General features: G+C 47.4%; 1 protein-coding gene across 2 annotated transcripts; it reads left to right on the top strand.

The window, feature by feature from the left end:
- The first annotated feature begins 1,299 nt into the window (after nucleotides 1-1,299).
- ANKRD54 (ankyrin repeat domain 54) lies at nucleotides 1,300-19,708 on the top strand. Of its 2 annotated transcripts, XM_049884391.1 has the most exons (8): nucleotides 1,300-1,749; nucleotides 3,052-3,099; nucleotides 13,935-14,033; nucleotides 16,980-17,051; nucleotides 17,546-17,593; nucleotides 17,676-17,800; nucleotides 18,010-18,117; nucleotides 18,490-19,708. In XM_049884391.1, the coding sequence occupies exons 1-8, from the start codon at nucleotides 1,425-1,427 to the stop codon at nucleotides 18,562-18,564; spliced, it is 900 nt and encodes a 299-aa protein (XP_049740348.1). In that variant the 5' UTR covers nucleotides 1,300-1,424; the 3' UTR covers nucleotides 18,565-19,708. The 2 variants fall into 2 exon arrangements, 1 of the variants encoding a protein (XP_049740348.1); XR_007517396.1 differs by lacking the exon at nucleotides 18,490-19,708 and having other exon boundaries at nucleotides 16,980-17,593; nucleotides 18,010-18,096.
- Nucleotides 19,709-20,753: the final 1,045 nt, after the last annotated feature.

Here is a 20,753-nt window from a genome sequence, read left to right as displayed (position 1 = left end):
TGACTGGAACATAAGTCATGGGCATTGTCCCATAAAGCCTGGGCATCAGTTTAAGCTTCTTCTTTTTTTTAATGTATAAAATAGTGATAGTCCTCCTTACCGACCTTAGAGAAATATTTGCGGGGTACAGGGATGTGAGAATTCTTTCAAAACAGTGCATCTATGAGAAGTTAGTAAGTTTGTATTAACTAGCCAGACATTTTCTTTTTTCTGGGTCTGACTTCTCACCGGGGGAACGTGAGCATCTCAGTGGAACTGAGTCTGACCCTGTGTCCTGGGCGTTCCGGATCGGGCACAGAGAGATGTCTGGCTCAGTGACAGAATCCTGACTGAAGTGCCCTCTGGTGTTTGTTGTTGTCAGGTGCCCTCAAGTCGACTGACTCAAAGCGAAAGTGTAGAACTGCCCCAGAGGGTTTTCTAGGCTATAATGTTTACAGGAGCAGATCGCCAGGTCTTTCTGCCGTGGACCCACTGTGTGGGTTGGAACCGGCAACCTTTCAGTTAGCAGCAGAGCGCATAACTGTTAATTAAGAGATCTATCTCATTTAGGAGCTATTACCCTCCTATTAGGCAGCCGCGGTGACGCAATGGTTAAGTGTTCTGCGGCTAACCAAAAGGTGGGTGGCTTGAACCCATCAGACGCTCCAGGGAAGACTGCTTTCTTAAAGATTAAAACCCATTGTGGTGGGGGTGATTCCGACTCACAGCGACCCTACAGAATAGAGCAGAGCTGCGCCATAGGGCCGTACATATTTACGGCAGCAGACTATCATATCTTTCTCCCACATCTTCCTCCCGAGGAGCGGCTGGTGGATTCGAATCACTGGCCTTTTGGTTAGCCCTAAAGATTACAGCCTTGGAAACCCTATGGGACATTAGTCTTTTGGCTAAGTTGTTTTATTTATTTTTAAAGTTTATTGATTCAAAAAAATATTATACAGTATATATATTTTTGGCTTCTTCACTTTCTTTTCAGAGCGGCTCAGGTAACCTTAATGTGATTGGCTAAAGCACCTGCCCGTTATCTTTCCCATGATCCGACGGGGAAATTGGGAAAAAAAGTGTCTTAAACTCAGCTGTTTTATTGGCTCCGGTAGGGACGCACGGCAAAGACCGTGGGCACTTCTAATTTGTGATTAGTTTTTATGTCCGCCAGTCATGCTGCCGAAATTTCTGTCCAATCCTCTTACGCGTACTATGACCTACTTGCCGGATTGGCTGGAGGGGTTTACGCTGGAAAGCTTTTCATTGGCCCCAAACTCCCCGGCTCCCGGCCCAAGCCCGCCCCCTGCTCGGTTGCCGTGGTTGCAGGCCCGGCCCTGCCCGCTCGCTCGCTGACAGCGAGAGTTAGGGCGGAGGGAAGTGGGTCCGTCGGTCGGCCGGGAACGAGGCTCCGCCAGCTAGGCCCGCGCGGAATCGTTGCCATGGCAGCCGCTGCCGGGGGCGCGGACGATGAGCCGCGTTCCGGCCGCTCGAGCTCTGATGGCGAGTGCGCGGTGGCGCCGGAGCCGCTGACGGGCCCCGAGGGCCTCTTCTCCTTCGCCAGCTTGGGGGCCGCGCTGGGCAGCGGCACGGACCTCCCCGGTCGGGCGTCCGACGGAGCCCAGTCCCCGCTGCGCTACCTCCACGTCTTGTGGCAGCAGGACGCCGAGCCCCGCGACGAGCTGCGTTGCAAGATCCCCTCCGGCCGGCTGCGGCGCGCCGCCAGGCCTCACCGCCGGCTCGGGCCCACGGGCAAAGAGGTGCATGGTGAGGCGCGGGAGCGGTCGGCGGGCGCGGAGGGAGGCGGGCCGGCCGCGTGCGGCTCGGAGCCGGGGAGCCTGGGGCCAGGCTGCCGCCCTGCTGGGCCCCGTCATGGAGCCCCGGGCCCCGGACTTGTCCCCAGACCCCGAGCTAGGGGCCCAGGGTGACGCTGGAGTCTCCTTTCGATAATAATAATTATTATAGCAGCTAAGGGCCACGAATAAAAACAAAAAACACACCAAACAAAAAACTCCCTTCTCAGAACCAGTCACTCCTGACTTCTCACACTTGGCAATTCTCGAATAGAAACTTCATGACTCAGGGTGTTCCACTGAGTCGATTCCAACTCATAGTGATCCCGTGTGACAGTAAAGTTGCCCGGTAGGATTTCCTGGCTGTGATTTTAGGGGAGCAGATTGCCAGACCTGTCTCCCACGGCGTTGGTGGGTGGGTTCAAACCACCAGCCTTTAGGTCAGCAGTCCATGGCTTGACCATTTCCACCACCAGGTCTCCTTTGGTGTTTATTTGTTGTTGTGTGCCACGGAGTCTTCTAAAACTCCTGCTGTGATATATGTCTACCATAATATCTTTTATAGTTTATGGATGACATGGAAACTGAGGCCCTGAAGGATTAGGAATGGGAGTTTTAAGAGTCCCTTCTAGCACCTTAGGGGCGTTGTGAAGATTAAATGAGTATTTGAAAGTGCCGTATAAACCATAAAGTTTATATGACTGTCAGTAATTGTTACGTATCTTAGTTGCAGTTTTTGCCCATTTCTCTGCTGACAAAGGCATTTTTTTCTGTTTGCCTCTAATATACAGATCACTGGAGGGGAAAAATGTTTCTGCTTAGGAATTACCAAGTTTAGGTAAATCATTTGGGAATGGCCTATCTTGAAGGAGAGTATAATGAGATAATCTGTGTAACCAGCTCACAAAGAGCTTCTATGTAAATCATCTCATTCATTCTTGGAACAACTCAGGGCTGGCAGGACAGAGCTTAACTTTGTTTTGCAGATGATGGACCTGAGGACCAAAGAGGTCAACTGACATACTCAAGGTCACTCAGCCACTACAAGTGGCAGGGCCCCAGATACAGAGGCCTTGGGGAATTTGCTACAGAATGTAGCCTTTTCATTAATTGCGCTGCACTTTGTATTTCTCTTTGTTCCCAGGGTAGTATCTCTCAGATGCTGGCATCTTTCTCTCCCTCTCTGTGGCTGACGACTGGGTTAACTAGAAAACCATCCACTTTCAGGTTCATCATGGCCGTTTTTTTTAAACTGACACTCTTACTTTCTTTACAGCTCTGAAGAGGCTGAGGGACTCGGCCAACGCTAACGACGTGGAAACAGGTGAGTGTGCACAGTGGGTCTAGCTCCAGGGACCCGAGGGCTGGCTGAGGGAGGAATAGTCTAGGTACCTGGGAAGAAGTTGTTTTAATTCAGCCTGCCAGCTCATCCCTGGGACCAGGCTCTCTTACTTATTGTGTAACTTTGCAGTAATCCTGTGGGAGGTAAGTCTGGCTTCAATGCTCGCCCTCCCTACGCTCTTCTGCCAACCGGAACGTCCTAATGTCATAGCATTTATCACCCTAAGGGCTCCCTGATCCTGGGGACTCTGTCTGCTTTTGTATACCTGACACCCAGCAAAGTCCTCAGTAAAGAGTAGGTGCTCATTTTGCAATCTCTGGGTCATGGGAGTGAACACTCAACTTTAACTGCCAGGGGATCACCATGCTGATGCCACCCCCTTCAGCTGCTCACTGAGGCTTTGTGGTAGTTGGGTCAGTGGCTCTCAAACTTGTTTAGTTGACAGAGCACCTGAAAGGCATGGATGGCCTCCTAGCTGGATGTCACTCTGTCTATTTTTTGTTGTTACTCCCCAGGGTTCTCTAACTGAGAGAGTAATAGCAGCATCAAAGTTGCCAGGAAAATTTATAGGAAACATTTTTAAATTTTATCCACTTAATCCTTTCTGTGAATCAAGGAAAAGTAGTACGTTAGCTTTCAGTGGCTTCTCTAACAAATTACCACAGATGTAGTGCTTTGAAATAGCACAAATTTTTTATCTTACAGTTCCATGAATCAGAAGTCCAACATAGGACTCACCAGGCTAAAATCAGGGTGCCGGCAGAGATGCATTCCTTTCTGGAAGCTTTAAGAGGATAATCTGTTTCCTTGCCTTTTCCAACTTCTGGAGGCCACCGATGTCCCTTGGCTCATGTTCCCCTTCCTTTGTGTTCAGAGCCGGCAATGGTGGGTCAGGTCCTTCCCATGCTGCCATGTCTCTGATTCTTGCAGCAGGGAAAGGGTCTCTGATTTTAAGAACTCATGTGATTCGTTGGGTCTACTTGGATAATCCCGGATAATCTTCCCATCTCAAGGTTCTTAACCTTGGTGACATCTGGAAGGTCGTTTTTACCATGTACAGTAACATATTCACATGTTTCAGGGATTAGAGTGTGGACATCTTTGGGTGCCATTATTCTGCCTAGCACTAGTGGTAGAATGACATCTTGGTGGTGGGATCCTGTGGTCAGCAGCTGAAATGTGAGCATAGATGAAGGGCTGAGGGTTAGGAGAGCCCACGTACACCGGGCATGGAGAGGCGGCCGACTTCCTCAGGGAGCTGGGGTGTTCCACCATGGGCCTCGAGATGGCTCACCATTCCTGACGTAACCACAGCGAACAGGCCTAGAAAGTGGAAGGTTTTTCACCAGTCTTCACTTTGGTGTCTTGCTCTTTAACTTTAATATTTTGGAATGTTTAGGCAGCAACCTAGATAGCTTTTCAAGAAAAAATAAAGTAATAAGTCTTCTCTCTCTTTTTTTTAACGTGGTGAAAATACACATAGCAAACACACAAATTCGACCATTTCACCTGTATAGTTCAGTGACATTGATCACGTTCTTCACGTTGTGTGACCATTGTCCCTGTCATTTTCCAAATGATTCCACCACCATTAATATAATAAACTCAGTGCACCTAAGCAAAAACTCTCATTTCCCTCTCCCTTCCACCCCTGGTGTCTTAGTTATCGTCATGGATTGAATTATGTCCCCCCAAAAATGTGTGTATCAATTGGGATAGGCCATGATTCCCAGTATTATGTGATTTTCCTTTATGTTTTAAATCCTGCCTCTATGATGTTAATGAGGGAAGATGGGCGGCAGTTGTGTTAGTGAGGCAGGACTCAACCTACAGGACTGGACTGTGTCTTGAGGCAATCTCTTGAGATATAAAAGAAAGAAGCGAGCAGAGAGATGAGGGGACCTTGTACCGCCAAGAAAGCAGCACCTGGAGCAGAGCGCATCTTTTAGACCCAGGGTTCCTGTGCAGAGAAGCTCCTAGTCCAAGGGAAGATTGACCAGAAAGACCTTCCTCCAGAGCCGACAGAGAGAGAACTGGAGCTGACACCCTGAATTTGGACTTTTAGCCTGCTTTACTTTGAGGAAATAAACTTCTCTTTGTTAAAGCCATCCGCTTGTGGTATTTCTGTTACAGCAGCACTAGATGACTGAAACAGTTATCTAGTGCTGCTGTAACAGAAATAGCACAAGCGGATGGTTTTAACAAAGAGAGATTTATTCTCTCACAGTCTGGGAGGCTAGAAGTCCGAATTCAGGGTGCCAGCTCCAAGGGAAGGCTCTCTCTGTCAGTTCTGGGGGAAGGTCCTTGTTGTCATTTTTCCCTGCTCGAGGAACTTCTCAGCACAGGGAGGGTCCAAAGGACACACTATTCTTCTAGCTCTTGTTTCTTGATGTTCTGAGGTCCCCATGTCTCTCTGCTCTCTTCTCTTTTATATCTCAAAAGAGATTGACACAATCTAATTTTGTAGGTTGAGTCCTGCCTCATTAACACAACTGCACTAATCCCACCTCTTTAACGTCGTAGAGGTAGGATTCACAACGCAGGAAAATCACATCAGATGACAAAATGGTGGACAGTCACACAATAGTGGGAATCATGGACTTGCCAAGTTGACATACATTTTTTGGGAGCCACAATTCAATCAGCAATAGCTGGTTACCACTGATAATCTTTGGTTTCTATGTATTTGCGTAGTTCACATAAGTGAAATCATACAGTATTTGTCCTGTTGTGTCTGACTTTTTTCGCTCAGCATAATGTTTTCACGGTTCATCCATGTTGTGGCACGTATCAGGACTTCATTTCTCTTTATGGCTGAGAGTATTCTGTTGTGTGTGTGTATATATATATATATATGCCACATTATGTTTATCCATTCTTCTGGTGATGGACATTTCAGTTGTTTCCACCTTTTGGCAATTGTGAGAAGTGCCACAGTGTTCTCTTTTTTAATATCTCTCGTGTGTGGCCAAAGAATATTTTAATTGTACTCACCTTCCACAGAAAGTCCAGTTCATTTTGAATCGCTGTTCACATAGTGGTCTTATTATTTTGGTAGAAAGGCTGTAATTTTCCACACTCACCTTCAAACCTCAGTGGCTTTTAGTTGTGCCAGGTGCCCGCAGAGCCCTGCTGGTGAAGCTGGCTGTAGGATTAGCATCTTCCCTTGTGTGGCTAGCATTTTGTTTTCCTTCTATGCTGTTTGTTGCTTTTTTGTATAGTTTAGAGATTACAATGGACATAAAACTTATAGCCTGGTTTTGTTAGTTACCATTAAGTGCTTTTCTATCAATCCACAATCATGTACATATTTTACCTGTACAAATGATATATGCATTTAAAATGTTTTCAAAAACAGAGAAGTATAGAAGAAAATTACCCATAATGTCAGCAAAGGAACTGGTCACTGTTAATATTTTGGGGAATTTCTTTTCAGTCTTTTTTCCTATCATAGGAATTTTCTTCATGGGCTTGCAAATTACTGTATACAAAGTTTTTAGCCTGCATAATTTTTTGCGTATTATAAGCATTTTTTTTTAATTTGATTGTGCTTTAGGTGAAAGTTTACAGCACAAATTAGTTTCTCATTCAAAAATTTATACACAAATTATAACATTGGCTGCAGTCCCCAAGATGTAGCAGCACTCTCCCCCTTTCCTTTCCCACCCCATATTATGAGCATTTTTATAGTCTTTGTAACCATTTATTTTTTCAAAATGAAAATATCATTTTCCCCCATTTGTAGAGTGAATACATTGCTGTAAAAAGGCTTTTTTAAAGCTTACAAAATAGAAAGCAAAAATCATTTCTCACTTGTAACCACAATTTTTAATGGATGAGCACTATTCATTCCCTCAAAGTGACAAAGCGAGTGTTACTGAGTCATTTATTTCCATGCTGGCTTTTCATTTTGAAGCTAGTTTCCCAGGCATAGGATTATTACATCAAAGCATGTGCATATTTTGATGGCTCCCAAAATGCTGTCTCAGGTCTAAAACGCTAGCAGGCGGCCATCTAAGATGCACAAATTGATCTCAACCCACCTGGAGCAAAGGAGAATGAAGAACACCAAAGATACAAGGTAATTATGAGCCCAAGAGACAGAAAGGGTCACATAATCCCAAGACTCCATCAGCCTGAGACCAGAAGAACCAGACGGTGCCTGGCTATCACCGATGACTGCGCTGACAGGGAACACAACAGAGAGCCCCTGATGGAGCAGGAGAACAGTGGAATACAGATCTCAAATTCTCGCAAAAAGACCAGGCTTAATGGTCTGACTGAGACTGGAGGGACCCTGACAGTCATGGTCCACAGACCCTTTGATAGCCTAAGATTGGAACCATTCCCGAAACCAACTCCACAGACAGGATTGGCCTGGACTATAAGGTAGACAATGATGCTGTTGAGGAGTGAACTTCATGGCTCAAGTAGACACATGAGACTATGCGGGTGACTCCTGTCTGGTGGTGAGATGAGAAGGAAGAGGGGGACAGAAGCTGGCTGAATGGACACGGGGAGTACAGGGTGGAGAGGAGGAGTGTGCTGTCTCATTAAGGGGAGAGCAGCGGGGAGTGCATGGTGGGGTGGGTATGGCTTTTTGTATGAGAGACTGACTTGATCTGTAGACTTTCACCTAAAGCACAATAAATAAATTGGAAAAAAAAACACAAACAAAAAAATATGCTTCTTGTAACAAGGCCAGACTTACAGCAATCTGACTGAGACTAGAAGGACCCCAGAGGTCATGGTGCCCAGACCTTCTGTTGGCCCAAGACAGGAACCATTCCCAAAGCCAACTCTTCAGACAGGGATTGAACTGGACTAAGGGATAGAAAATGATGCTGGTGAAGAATGAGCTTCTTGGATCAAGTAGACACGTGAGACTATGTGGGCAGCTCCTATCTGGAGGGAAGATGAGAAGGCGGAGGGGGTCAGAAACTGACCGAATAGACATGAAAAGAGAGAGTAGAGGGAAGGAGTGTGCTGTCTCATTAGGGGGAGAGGAACTGGGAGTATATAGCAAGGTGTATATACATTTTTGTATGAGAGACTGATTTGATTTGTAAACTTTCACTTAAAGCACAATACAAATTTTAAAAAACCTAAAAAAAAAAACCCACAAAGTTGTAGTGTTGAAACAAAAAAAAAGATATGCTAAAATGCTTACCAGAAAGACTACAAAACCAAAAATAACCAAACCCGTTGCCATCAAGTCAATTCTGATTCATAGTGACCCTACAGAATGGAGTAGAACTGCCCCACAGGATTTCCAGGGAGCGACTGGTGGATTCAAACTGCCAATCTTTTGGTTAACAGCCATAGCTCTTGACCACTGTGCCACCAGGGCTCCTTTTTTTTTTTTTTTTGGTGCTGAAACCAGAATAAATCACAAAAATAAAACGGTATTTGAGCTATATTTTATCTTTTCAATACTTGCTGCATTTGGTGAATGTGCTCATAATCACTGAAGTGACCTGAAGCTCTTCTTTCTTCTCTACTCTCATCAGCCTTTTCCTACCCTCTTCATTCATTTATTCAGTCAGCAGTATTCATTGAGCAGATATTACTTGTGGGATACTACGCTTGATACAGGGACATAAAGATAAAACAAAAAACCTACAACATGTCGGAGAAGAAGAATATAAAATTAGACCATTTCCAAACTAAAACAGCAACAAAAACCCTGAAGGTTTGTGATTAGTTGGAGTGGTATAAGTTCAGGAGCCAAAGAAACCTGGGTGTATGTCCCAGCTTTGCCTTCTGTTAGCTGGGTGAATGTCACTTGGGTGCTTTACATAATCTCTCTGGGCCTGAGTCTCCCAGGCTGTAAAATGGGTGTGATACTTGCTGGGTTGTGGAGGGATTAGCATTCAGCTACCTACACATGGCTGCTACGCAGGGTATGGTAACTCAGTGTACAGCAGCAATAGCTCTAAAATAGCATAGGATGTCAGTATTACAAAAGCGGGATGAATAGGGCATTAAGGAGAGGTGAAAGGGGGAGTGACTAACTCAGCTTGAGGAGACAGGAAAGATTCGTGGAAGAAGAGATACCTGGGCTTTGTCCAGAAGCACTCAAGTCCTTGAGAGGTTTGTTTGGGGGACAAGAGATGAAAATGTTGTCAGCAATGCCTACATTTCAGCTGACCACGTTACAGCATGTGGTAACAATGCCTTACGTTTGTATATTGCCTCCATGCTTTTCAAAGAAGGATTTTATATCCATTATTCTGATCGCAAGGGAGCCTGGTGGTGCAACGGTTAAGCAAGCGGCTGCTAACTGAAAGATTGGTAATTTGAACTCACCCAGCGGCTCTGCAGGAGAAGACCTGGTGATCTGCTTCCGTAAAGATTACATCCCAGAAAACCCTATGGGGCGGTTCTATTCTGTCACATGAGGTCATTGAGTTGAAAATGACTTGATAGCACCCAACAACAACATTCTAATCACAACAGCTCCAGAGATTGTTAGGGCGGAGAGTATTCCCATTTCGCAAATACGGAAACCGGAGCTCGAGAAACTTGCCTAACGATGCCTAAAAGGTTGATGGTGAACTGGGGCCAAATCCAGGCCTTCGTTCTCCTAGCCCAGCTCTTGTCAGTGCCTCACACTGTTGACACTGTACTCCTTTCTTTATTTAGCTTAATCTAAGGCTTTGAACGTGCAGCCATGTCCCTCTGTCAGTGTAGCTAGCTGAAAAAACCTGGGAAGTAGGAAAGCCTTGTGAACTTGCTTAGGTGGAACGGGACAGTGATGATGACAATGACAGTAGCTAATGTTTGTTGAGCACTTGCTGAGTGCCAGGCACTATTGTAGCACTTTTCATGTAGTAGCTCGATTGCTCCTCACAACCGCCCTGTTAAGTAGGGGCTTAGCCACATGTTTCTAGAGGAGGAAGTAGAGAAAGCAACTTATTTAAAGCCTCTCTGCCAAGATGCGAACCGAGCAGTGTGATGTACTTACTGTCGTTTTTTTTCTTTTTTAATTGTACTTAGGGCACTGGGTTTTCTGGGTTAGGTGAAAGTTTACAACTCAAGTTAATTTGTCATACAAAAATTTATACACATATTGTTTTGTGACATTAGTTGCAGTCCCAACAATGTGACAGCACACTCCCCCTTTCCACCCCAGGTTCCTTGTGTCCATTCAACTAGTTCCTGTCCCTTCCTGCCTTCTCATTCTACTTTTGGACAGGAGCTGCCCATTTGTTGTCATACATATGATTGAACTAAGAAGCACATTCCTCACGTGTATTATTTTTTGTTTTATAGTCCTGTTTAATCTTTGTCTGAAGAGTGGGCTTCAGGAATGTTTGAGCTCTGGGTTAATAGTACATCCGGGGGTCATAGTTTTGGGGGTTCCTCCAGGCTCTGTCAGACCATTAAGTCTGGTCTTTGTTTGAATTTGAGGTTTGTTCTACATTTTTCTCCTGGTCTATTGAGGACTCTTTGTTGTGTTCCCTGTCAGGGCAATCATTGTGGTGGCCGGGCACCATCTAGTTCTTCTGGCTCTCTGCCTCTTGACGTACTGAATGTGCGGTAAGTATTCTTTCAGCCTGCGTATGTTAGAAGAATCCCATCAAACAGAATTCCCTTTCTGAACCCTAGGAACCAGGCGATCATTTGTAGTCTCCTTAGTTTTGAGCCACGAAAATTCCTGTGGGAGACTTTGATTTCAGGGTGTCTTATTTTCCTATGTTAGCTGCCATAACAACAACAACAAACACACAGTGGGTGGCTTTAAAGAACAGAAATTTATTTTCTCACAGTTCTGGAGGCCAGAAGTCTGAATTCAGGGCATCAGCAGAGCTGTGTTCTCTGTCTGTGGGCTCTGTGGGAAGAGCCTGCCTTGTCTGTTTCAGCTTCTGGCAGCCCTGGTGTTCTTTAGTATTTCTTGACTTGTAGATGATCCTCACATACTATGTGCGTGACTCTGTTTCCTATCTGCCTTTCTCTTTTATAAAACGCCACTCAGAAGGGATTAGGATTAGGACCCATCCTACTCTGGTATCACCTCATTAACCTAACTGGTAACATTTGCCAAGAAGAACCCATTTCCCCAAACAAAGACATTCACCAGTGGAGGCATTAGGACTTCAGCATATCTTTCTGGGGTGCACAACTCAACCCATAACACAGGGTGCCTTATCCGCCTCCCCCAGCCAGGAGGAAAGAAAAGGGAAGTTGTTGTCGTTAGGTGCTGTCGAGTCGGTTCCGACTCATAGTGACCTTGTGTATAATGTAATGAAACACTGCCTCGCCCCGCGCCATCCTCACAATCGTTGTTATGCTTGAGCCCATTGTTGTAACCACTGTGTAAACCCATCTCGTTGAGGAGCATCTTTTCACTGACCCTCTTTATCAAACATCATGTCCTTCTCCAAAAACTCATGTCTCCTAATAACATGTCCAAAGTATGTGAGACAAATTCTTGCCATCCTCGCTTCTAAGGAGCATTCTGGCTATACTTCTTCCAAAACAGATTTGTTCCTTCTTTTGGCAGTTCATGGTATAGTCAGTGTTCTTCGACAACATGGTAATCCAAAGGCATCAATTCTTCAGTCTTCCTTATTCATTGTCCAGCTTTCAAATGCACAGGAGGCGATCGAAAACACCATGGCTTGGGTCAGGCTCACCTTAGCCTTTAAAGTGACATCTTTGCCTTTTAACACTTTAAAGAGGTCTTTTTTTTTTTTTTTTGCAGCAGATTTGCCCAATGAAGTGTGTTGTTTGATTTCCTGACTGCTTCTTCCGTGATTGTTGATTGTGGATCCAAGTAAAATGAAATCCTTGACAACTTCAGTCTTTTCTCCGTTTATCATGATGTTGCTTATTGGTCCAGGATTGGTCCAGGTTTCTTACTGGTGAGGATTTTTGTTTTCTCTTTATGTTGAGGTGTAATCCACACTGAAGGCTGTAATCTTTGATCTTCATCAAGTAAATGCTTCAAGTCCTCTTCACTTTCAGCAAGCAAGGTTGTGTCATCTGCATGTCGAAGGTTAATGAGTCTTTCTCCAATCCTAATGCCACAGTCTTCTTCATATAGTCCAGCTTTTCGGATTACTTGCTCAGCATACAGATTGAGTAAGTATGGTGAAAGAATACAACCCTGACGCACACCTTTCCTGACCTTAAACCACGAAGTAGCCGTTGTTCTGTTTGAACATCTGCCTTTTGATCTCTGTACAGGTTCTTCATGAGCACAATTAAGTGTTCTGAAATTCTCATTCTTCCCATAATTTGTTATGATCTACACAGCCAAATGCTTTTGCCTAGTCAGTGAAACACAGGTAAACATCTTTCTGGTATTCTCTATCTTCAACCACTTTCAATAACTGACGTGAGCAGTGATTTCCCTTGTTCTACATCCTCATCTGAATCTGGCCTGAATTTCTGGCAGTTCCCTGTCAATGTACTGCTGCAACTGCTTTTGAATGATCTTTGGCAAAATTTTACTTGTCTGTGATATTAATGATATTGTTTGGTAATTTCCTCATTCGGTTGGATCACCTTTCTTTGAAATAGGCATAAATATGAATCTCTTTCAGTCGGTCGGCCAGGTAGCTGTCTTCTGCATTTCTTGTCAAAGACGAGTACTTCCTGTGCTGCATCTGCTCGTTGAAACATCTCAAGGTCATATTGTGGCTCTCGTGGACTTGTTCTAATTGTCTTCGGCTTCAACTTGAACTTGCATATCAGTAAACTGGTCTGATGGTCTGTTCCACAGTCGGCCCCTGGCCTTGTTCTGACTGATGATACTGAGCTTTTCCATCATCTCTTTCCACAGATGTAGTCAGTTTGATTCCTATGTATTCCATCTGGTGAGGTCCACCTGTATAGTCGCCATATATGTTGTTGGAAAAAAAATTTGTGATGAAGTAGTCATTGATCTTGTAAAAGTCTATCATCTGATCGCCGGCATCGTTTCTGTCACCAAGGCCATGTTTTCCAACTAGTGAACCTTCTTTGTTTCCGACTTCCTCGTTCCAATCACCAGTAATTATCAATGCATCCGGATTACGTATTCGATCAATTTCAGACTGCAGAATTTGGTAAAAATCTTCAATTTCTTCGTCTTTGGCCTTAGTGGTTGGTACATAAATTTCAATAATGGTGGTATTAGCTGGCCTTCCTTGTAGGCATGTGGATACTATCCTATCACTGATAGTGTTGTAATTCAATATAGATCCTGAAATGTTCTTTTTGATGATGAATGCAACACCATTCCTCTTCAAGTTGTCATTCCCGGCATTGTAGACATAGGATTGTCTGATTCATTAGGACCAATACCAGTCCGTTTCAGCTCACTAATGGCTAGGATATCCATGTTTATGCATTCCATTTTATTTTTGACGATTTCCGATTTTCCTAGATTCATACTTTGTACATTCCACATCCTGATTATTAATGGGTGTTTGCAGCTATTTCTTCTCATTTTGAATTATACCACCTCAGCAAATTCAGGTCCCAAATGCTTGACTCCATCCACATCATTAAGGTCGACTCTACTTTGAGGCGGCAGCTCTTACGAAGCCGTCTTTTGAGCGCCTTCCAACCTGGGGGGCTCATCTTCCGGCACTGTATCAGACAGTGTCCTCTGCTGTTCATAAGGTTTTCACTGGCCAATTCTTTTCAGAAGTAGACTGCCAAGTCCTTCTTCCTAGTCTGTCTTAATCTGGAAGCTCAGCTGAAACCTGTCCACCATGGGTGACCCTGCCTTGTCTTCAGGGGCCCTGAGCATCCTTGTTTTCCTGGGACCGCCACTTGGCTCACACTCCACTCTCCCCTTCCTCCCTGTGTCCTGGTGGTGTCAGTGCAGCAGCTGCTGGAAGATGGCGTGGATCCCTGTGCAGCTGACGACAAGGGCCGCACAGCTCTGCACTTTGCCTCCTGCAATGGCAACGACCAGATCGGTGAGTCCTGGGTAGGGGGGAGGGCAGTGGGGCCAGGCCAGTCACACCTTTCCAGAGGCACTGGGGGAAGATCTGCGCTCTTCACAGCCATGGGGTACCAGGGGTGCTGGGTGAACGGAGTACCTGAGAAGATAATGCCTCACCCCTCTCACTCCTTAGTGTGTGCTTGAATCTGGAAAAGGGTAGACCTGGGGAAAGAATATGACTGACTCTGAGATTGAAGGGAAGCCTCCAATTAGGAACCATGGGCAGCCATTCTTCAATCAGTTCCATTTGCCCATTCAACAAATGTTTAGGGTGTGTTATGTTTTAGGCGTTGTTAATAAAACTGTGAACCAAACATAGTCCCTTTTCTCATGGAGCCTTCTGGGACAGAGAGATAAATATGATAGATAAGCAGTTCTGCACCTCTGTCCAAGTGCTCGTGTGTGTGTATTTGAAGGTAAATGAACATGATAATAATAGTAACTCTCATTTAATGAGCATTTACTAAGTGACAGGCATCTTACCCACATCTCTAATTCTTACAACAGCCCCACAAGGGAGGTGACATTTATCCCAGTTTTACAGATGAGGAAACCAGGGTTCAGTGGTTTGTTGTGAAGTTCTGACGGCACTGGGAGGTAGGCAGGATCTAATGAGAAAGGACTCCCGTGGTTAGTGTCTCCGTCAGAGCAGAAACTCACACTCTCTCCCTCTCTTGCCTGCACTTGTGTCTGTCTGTGCCTGTGAGTCGCCTTCTCTGCCACCAGAGACAGACCTTCCCATGAGGTGGAAAAGATGCTACCAGCAGCCCAGGCCCACCTCCTGGACCCCGGGCGCAGCCCTGTGCCCAGGCCTGGGAGGGGTCCTGAGACTGGCAGCCTGCCAGAATCTCATGAGAAGGAAGAGGGGCAGCTTCCTGGTGGACAAGGGGTGTTGTGTGGCAGAAACAATGTTGTGTTTATGAAAGGTAAACCTGTAACCTTCCTGTCCTAGCCCAGTTGTCCCCATAAAGGTTACTTTCAGTTTTCGTATTTGTTTATGAACATTTAAATTATTACTTTAAAGTGAATAAAACATCCTTTTGAATCCCCTCTCTTAACTCATTTATCTCACTCCTACCATGTTGAATACCTCTTCATATGGTTGGCCATTTTTACAGTCTCTTGTGAAGGATCTCTTCAAGTCTTTTGCCCATTTTTAAACGGTTTGTCTTTTTATTCATTTGTAGGACTTCTTTATGTATTCTGGATACAAATCATTAATCAAATATAAATGACTTGCCATTTTCTGAGCTTACGTTTTTGTTCTCTGAAAATTGTGTCTTTTGATAAACCAAACCAAAAAAGCCAAACCCATTGCCATCGAGTCAATTCCAACTCATAGCGACCCTGTAGGACAGAATAGAATCGCCCCGTAGGGTTTCCAAGGAACAGCTAGCTGGTGGATTCGAACTGCCAGCCTCTTGGTTAGCAGCCAAACGCTTAACCATTGGCTTCACCAGGGCTCCAAACAGAAGTTCTTATTTTTATGAAATCTAATTTATCTTTTCTTTGTTATGGTTAGTGTTTTTGTGACTTAAGAAATTTTTGCCTATCCCGAGATCACGAAGATATTCTCCTGTGTTTTCTTCTAGAGTTTTGACTGTTTTAGCTTTCACATTTAGATCTATGATCCCTTTCAAATTAACTTTTGTGTATGCTATGAGGTAGGGGCCAAGGTTCCTGCCTGCCATGGATATCCAATGTGACCCAGCTCCACTTACTGAAAATGCCATTCTTTCCACACTGAATTTCAGTGGAGGGAGCTCTCTTTAGTAAACAGGCGTCAGAGAGGTCAAACCGGATTTGGGTACGTGAAGTAATTGAAACTTCCAGCCTGATTCATCAAGGAGAGGCAGGATGATAATGACCTTGATGATAAGTAACATTGTGGAACATTTCCGGTGTGTCAGGGACTAATCGAAGTGCTTTCTAGGTAACGAATGTAATCCTAGGAGGTAAAAAAAAAAAAAACTCCAATTTTACAGATGAAAAAACTGCAGCTCTTCAGAGGCTACCTGATAAAGCTATGCTGGTAAAAGGCAGGTGGTAAAGTGGTCAAGCCCGGATTGAGCTCAGGCAGTTTATTTTCTTTAATCGTACGTGTACATATTCAATGTAAATGATTTTTTTTAATGAAGAAAATGGAAAATGGTTATAATCCCTATGCACACACTCTTAAAAGAGCGTCATCTCTAAAGATGACAGCCTGGGTTATTGACCCAGTCCTACCTGTTAACTTCGTGTATGCCCTTAGGCAAGTCATCTGTCTTTTCTGAGCCTGCGTCCTCATTCCCAAATGTGGCAAGAACCTGATTTGCTGGGTGGGTGGGCAGAGGTTCACAAGAACACATGGAGTCAAAAAGCGGCCATTTGGTGTTATTCAGGAAGCAAACAGTTTTCGTCTTCATTTGTCAGTGCAGCACAAGCTGTGTCAGGCCAACCTTTGCCTCACACACTGGGAATCAGCCCTGCCTCCCCTTACAATGTCCTGGACCCCTGTTAGCCCACCTGTGCGTCCGTGTGGGTAATTGGCAAGCACTGGCGAGGTGGCCTGGAGACTCAGAGTGCTCAGCACCATATATTGGCCTAATTCCCGCTATGGCACTTGGCTCTGGTGCAGCAGAAAATGCCCTTGAGAGCCTTCACTGCTGTTGGAAGAACTTCCCTCAACCCTTTAACTCCCAGTCCTACAACACCTGCATAGGCTACAAGCCATCCCGGAATCCTCGGTGTCTGGGCCTCCTCAGGGTGCTGTATGTGAGTCTATGGATGAGTGAATGAAGGAGTGGAACAACGAGGGGACCAGTTTGCACTTGGGGCTGCACACTTAAAGCCAGCCTCCCCACCTAGGGTAGGGCTTGGGGAGTACAGGTGTCACAGGAGGCCTCTGACAGCTTCTCTCGGGTGTTTGTGTTTCCAGTGCAGCTGCTCCTGGACCACGGGGCTGACCCCAACCAGCGAGATGGGCTGGGGAACACGCCTCTGCACCTGGGTAAGTGCCTGGAAAGCCACCCAGACATCCTTTTTCTGCAGCACAGACAGGCTCCTTTGATGGAGAGCCTGGGGTCCTGCAGGCTCCCAGCATCCTGGGGAGAGCGTGACCCCCAGGGCCCCACTTCCCCCAGCCTGCATTCTGTGGACCTTCCTGTCACTCAGCAGTTGGCTGTGCCCTGGGCTGAGCTGATCAGCGACCTAGACCTGATCAGCTCTGCTGTGGGGGGACCTGATGTGAGCCCTGCTGCTGAGACTCACATGGCCGACAGCGAGGCAGATGCCGTCTCCAGGTCTCGGTTCTCTCAGCTATACAGGGAAGGCGTTGGACTTGACGATTGCCGAGTCCTGCCCAGCTGTTGCATCAGGGATGCCGTCTCGGGAGGTGTAGCCCTGGCACAGGCACACTGGAGCACAGTCCTGCTTCCTCTGGTGGGCACACAGGGCCAGGCCCTAGCGGTCCCTGGACCTCAAGTCCCTGTTCTTCTCCCTCAGCGGCCTGCACCAACCACGTTCCTGTTATCACCACACTGCTGCGAGGGGGTATGTGCTCCCTTCCCCTTCCCCTTCTCCTCCTCATCCCCCACCCCGCTGCCAGCATGCTCACTTCTGTCTACACCCACAGGTGCCCGTGTGGATGCCCTGGATCGAGCTGGGCGCACGCCCCTGCACCTGGCCAAGTCAAAGCTGAACATTCTGCAGGAGGGCCACTCCCAGTGCCTGGAGGCTGTGCGACTGGAGGTGAAGCAGGTGAGCACCCCCTCCCCTGCTAGGCACCAGGCAAGCACTGCACAGGTGCTGCCGATCCCACAGACACACCTGCCCCTGGCACCAGCATGGCTGGGTCACTGCACACTGACCTCAGTTGGCACCTGCTACCTCTTGCCTCATGGCAGCAGCATCAGGCTCTCTGGGCCTCCTGGCTGGAATCCAGGCAGCTCAGCCCACCCTCGTTTCAGATCATCCAAATGCTGAGGGAGTACCTGGAGCGCCTGGGGCGGCACGAGCAACGGGAGCGACTAGATGACCTCTGCACCCGCCTCCAGATGACCAGCACCAAAGAGCAGGTGGGTCACAGCCGCAGGTCCAGGTCCAGGGTCCATCAGGAGCCCTAGGGCTAGTCCCTCTCTGCTCCAGTGCAGCCACACACCAGAAGAGGCTGTGCTGGGGGTTTGCAGCTCACCGTGGCCCCAAAGCCTCTGTCCACTTCCTTCGAAGCTGGCTGTGCCTCTCGTTTGCCCGTGGTACTTTTCTCCGGGGCAGCCAGAGGCCACCTGGTGTCAAAGATTAACCCTTGGGCATCTGCTCCGTAGCCAGAGGGAAGGACAGCCACCACTCGCCCAGGAGGAGAGGCGGTGCCTGCACTCTGTGCCTTTGGTGTTGGGGAGGAGACCTGGGGGCTCAGCACCCAGTGACAGAGCCTCGGTTTTGTCCGGCAGGTAGATGAGGTGACCGACCTCCTGGCCAGCTTCACCTCTCTCAGCCTGCAGATGCAGGGCATAGAGAAGAGGTAGCAAGAGCGGCTCCCTGCCTTCCACTCTGCTGCCACCCCACCCCTGCCCCAGCCGCTCACTCGTTACACAGAAAAAGCCCGGCGTCTGGGGCTTTGGAGCTGCCCTTGCCTGGGGAGGACCTCCCCTCACCTCCTGATGCTGTGGGGCAGGGATGTTCTCGCCACGACCGCAGAGCCACTCTCACTGCAGTCTCCATCTCTGGGGGCTGGGACTGCGCCCCCCAGGTTCTTCTTCTGGCTCCTGCAGCACCAGGCCAGCCTCTGTGGCCGCCTGTCCGCTTTGGCTGCCATGTGCTGCCCTAGCAGGCCTCACTCTCTTGGGGCCAGGAGGCCCAGCATTGGCCGGCCTCCCCGGAGCCCTCACCAGGCCCCAGACTCGTCTCTGTTTCCCCTCTTGACCATGGGCTTGTTCAGTCAGCGGGGTATGGGCTTAGGGCAAGTACACCCCAGCCCAGGAGGCTTTATCAGGGTCCTCTGGGCTGGCCCTGCTCCTCTCACCAGCACGTAGACTTGATACCTGACTTTCAAGGAGACACAGCATTGAGCTTCTCTGGCTGGATGGGGAGGGTTAGTGAAGCCCAAACCTTAAAAATATGAGGTTAGGAAGGACCCTGCTGAACCCAGAGTGGAAAATCCCTAACCCTTTTTCTTCCCAGGCATTGAGACTCCAGGGGGATGTAGCAGTTGTGGTAGATTGAAGCATGGCTCCCCACAGTGTCCACATTCTAATTCCAGGAGCCTGTGAGTGTTACTTTATATGACAAAAGGGATTTTGCGGATGTGATTAAGTTAAGCATCTTGAGATGGGGGGATTAGCCTGGATTATCAGGTGGGCCTGATGTAATCACAGAGTCCTTCTAAGAGGGAAACTGGAGAGCAGAGAGGAAGCAGGCGATGTAAGGATGGAAGCAAGAGGTTGGAGTGATGCGAGGAAGGGGTCGTGAGCCAAGGAGTGCAGGTGCCTCTGGAAGCTAGAGAAGGCAGGAAAATGGACCCTCCTCTCGGAGTCTCCCAAAGGAACCACCCTGCCAACCTTGATTTTAGCCCAGTGACACCAGTTTCAGATTCTGATCTCCAGAATTTAAGAGAATAAATTTGTCTTGTTTTAAGCTACTAAGTTTGCGGTATTTTGTTACAGCAGTAACAGAAAACTGATACTAGGAGGGAGTGGACCTCACACTCGGGTGGGTGCCTTCTCTTGGCTTAGCACCCTGAAGAGTTGAGGGTAGCTTGTTGAACCTCAGATCTGAGGAGTTTAATTAATAGGCCCTTAGAGAGATGTGAGAAGTCCCTGGGAGGTGCAAACGGGTTAATGCCCTTGACTGACTGATGGTTGAAAGTTTTGAGTCCACAGACAGGATCCTTGAAAGAAAGCCTTCTGAATCATCAGTCCTTGAAAACACTATGGAACACAGTTCTACTTTGACACACATGGGGTCACCATGAGTCAGAGCTGACTTGATGGCAACAACAACAACAAAAGACACGAACCTGCTGTAACAATGCAAGGTTTTACGTGGAGGGTGCATGTGTGTGATTCTGAGAAAAGGGTCCATCCCACTGGGGTCTGTACTCAAAAAGGGTTAGGAACATATGCCACAGAGGTTTGGGGGGAAGAGTGGTGGGGGCTTGCCATGGCGGCCTGGGGGCTGACAGGGCAGTTTGGGGCTGTTATCCCCTCAGGTGGACTGCTGTGCATTGCAGAGCCAAGGGGGTGGGGCGTGTAGACTTTGGGAAATTGCCCTGAGATGATGAAGGTGTGTGTTTCCAGGACAGCCTGACACAGGGCCTGATGACCAACTTCTAACAAGCCCTCCCTCTGGACCAAACCATCCCCACCTGGGAAGCAGGGGTGCATCCCTACAGCATCCCCCATCCCTGCAGTGACCTGCCCACCCCACTCATGGCCCCATCCGTGTAGCAAATGAAGGATCTGTTGTTGACTCCCTCCAAGCTGTAAAGCAGTGAACAAAGGGCCTGACAGATGAGACGGCTTCTAGGTCCCAGCCAGGCGGCCAGCCAATCTGCCTCACCCCGTTTCCAGCCAGGATTTTCCTGCAACCCCAGATCTGTCTGAAGAGCCAGCCAGATAAATTTGGCCACAGCTCCTGCAGTGAATTAGAAAGCCACAAGCGGGCCCTTTGCTTGCCGGGGCCAGGCAGGGGGCAGGATGGAAGAGCTTAGCAGAGG

The sequence above is a fragment of the Elephas maximus genome, chromosome 4 (assembly GCF_024166365.1).
Source record: "Elephas maximus indicus isolate mEleMax1 chromosome 4, mEleMax1 primary haplotype, whole genome shotgun sequence".
Lineage (NCBI taxonomy): Eukaryota > Metazoa > Chordata > Mammalia > Proboscidea > Elephantidae > Elephas > Elephas maximus.
The sequence above is the reverse complement of the archived record's forward strand: the minus strand, read 5'-3'. Positions and strand labels throughout refer to the sequence as shown.

Bases quoted from the DNA above. Each gene is read 5' to 3' on its own strand.
- ANKRD54 (XM_049884391.1), top strand. From the start codon at position 1,425: ATGGCAGCCGCTGCCGGGGGCGCGGACGATGAGCCGCGTTCCGGCCGC. The intron at 3,100-13,934 runs GTGAGTGTGCAC...TGGTGGTGTCAG, and splicing joins CGCTAACGACGTGGAAACAG to TGCAGCAGCTGCTGGAAGAT. The intron at 17,052-17,545 runs GTAAGTGCCTGG...CTTCTCCCTCAG, and splicing joins GAACACGCCTCTGCACCTGG to CGGCCTGCACCAACCACGTT.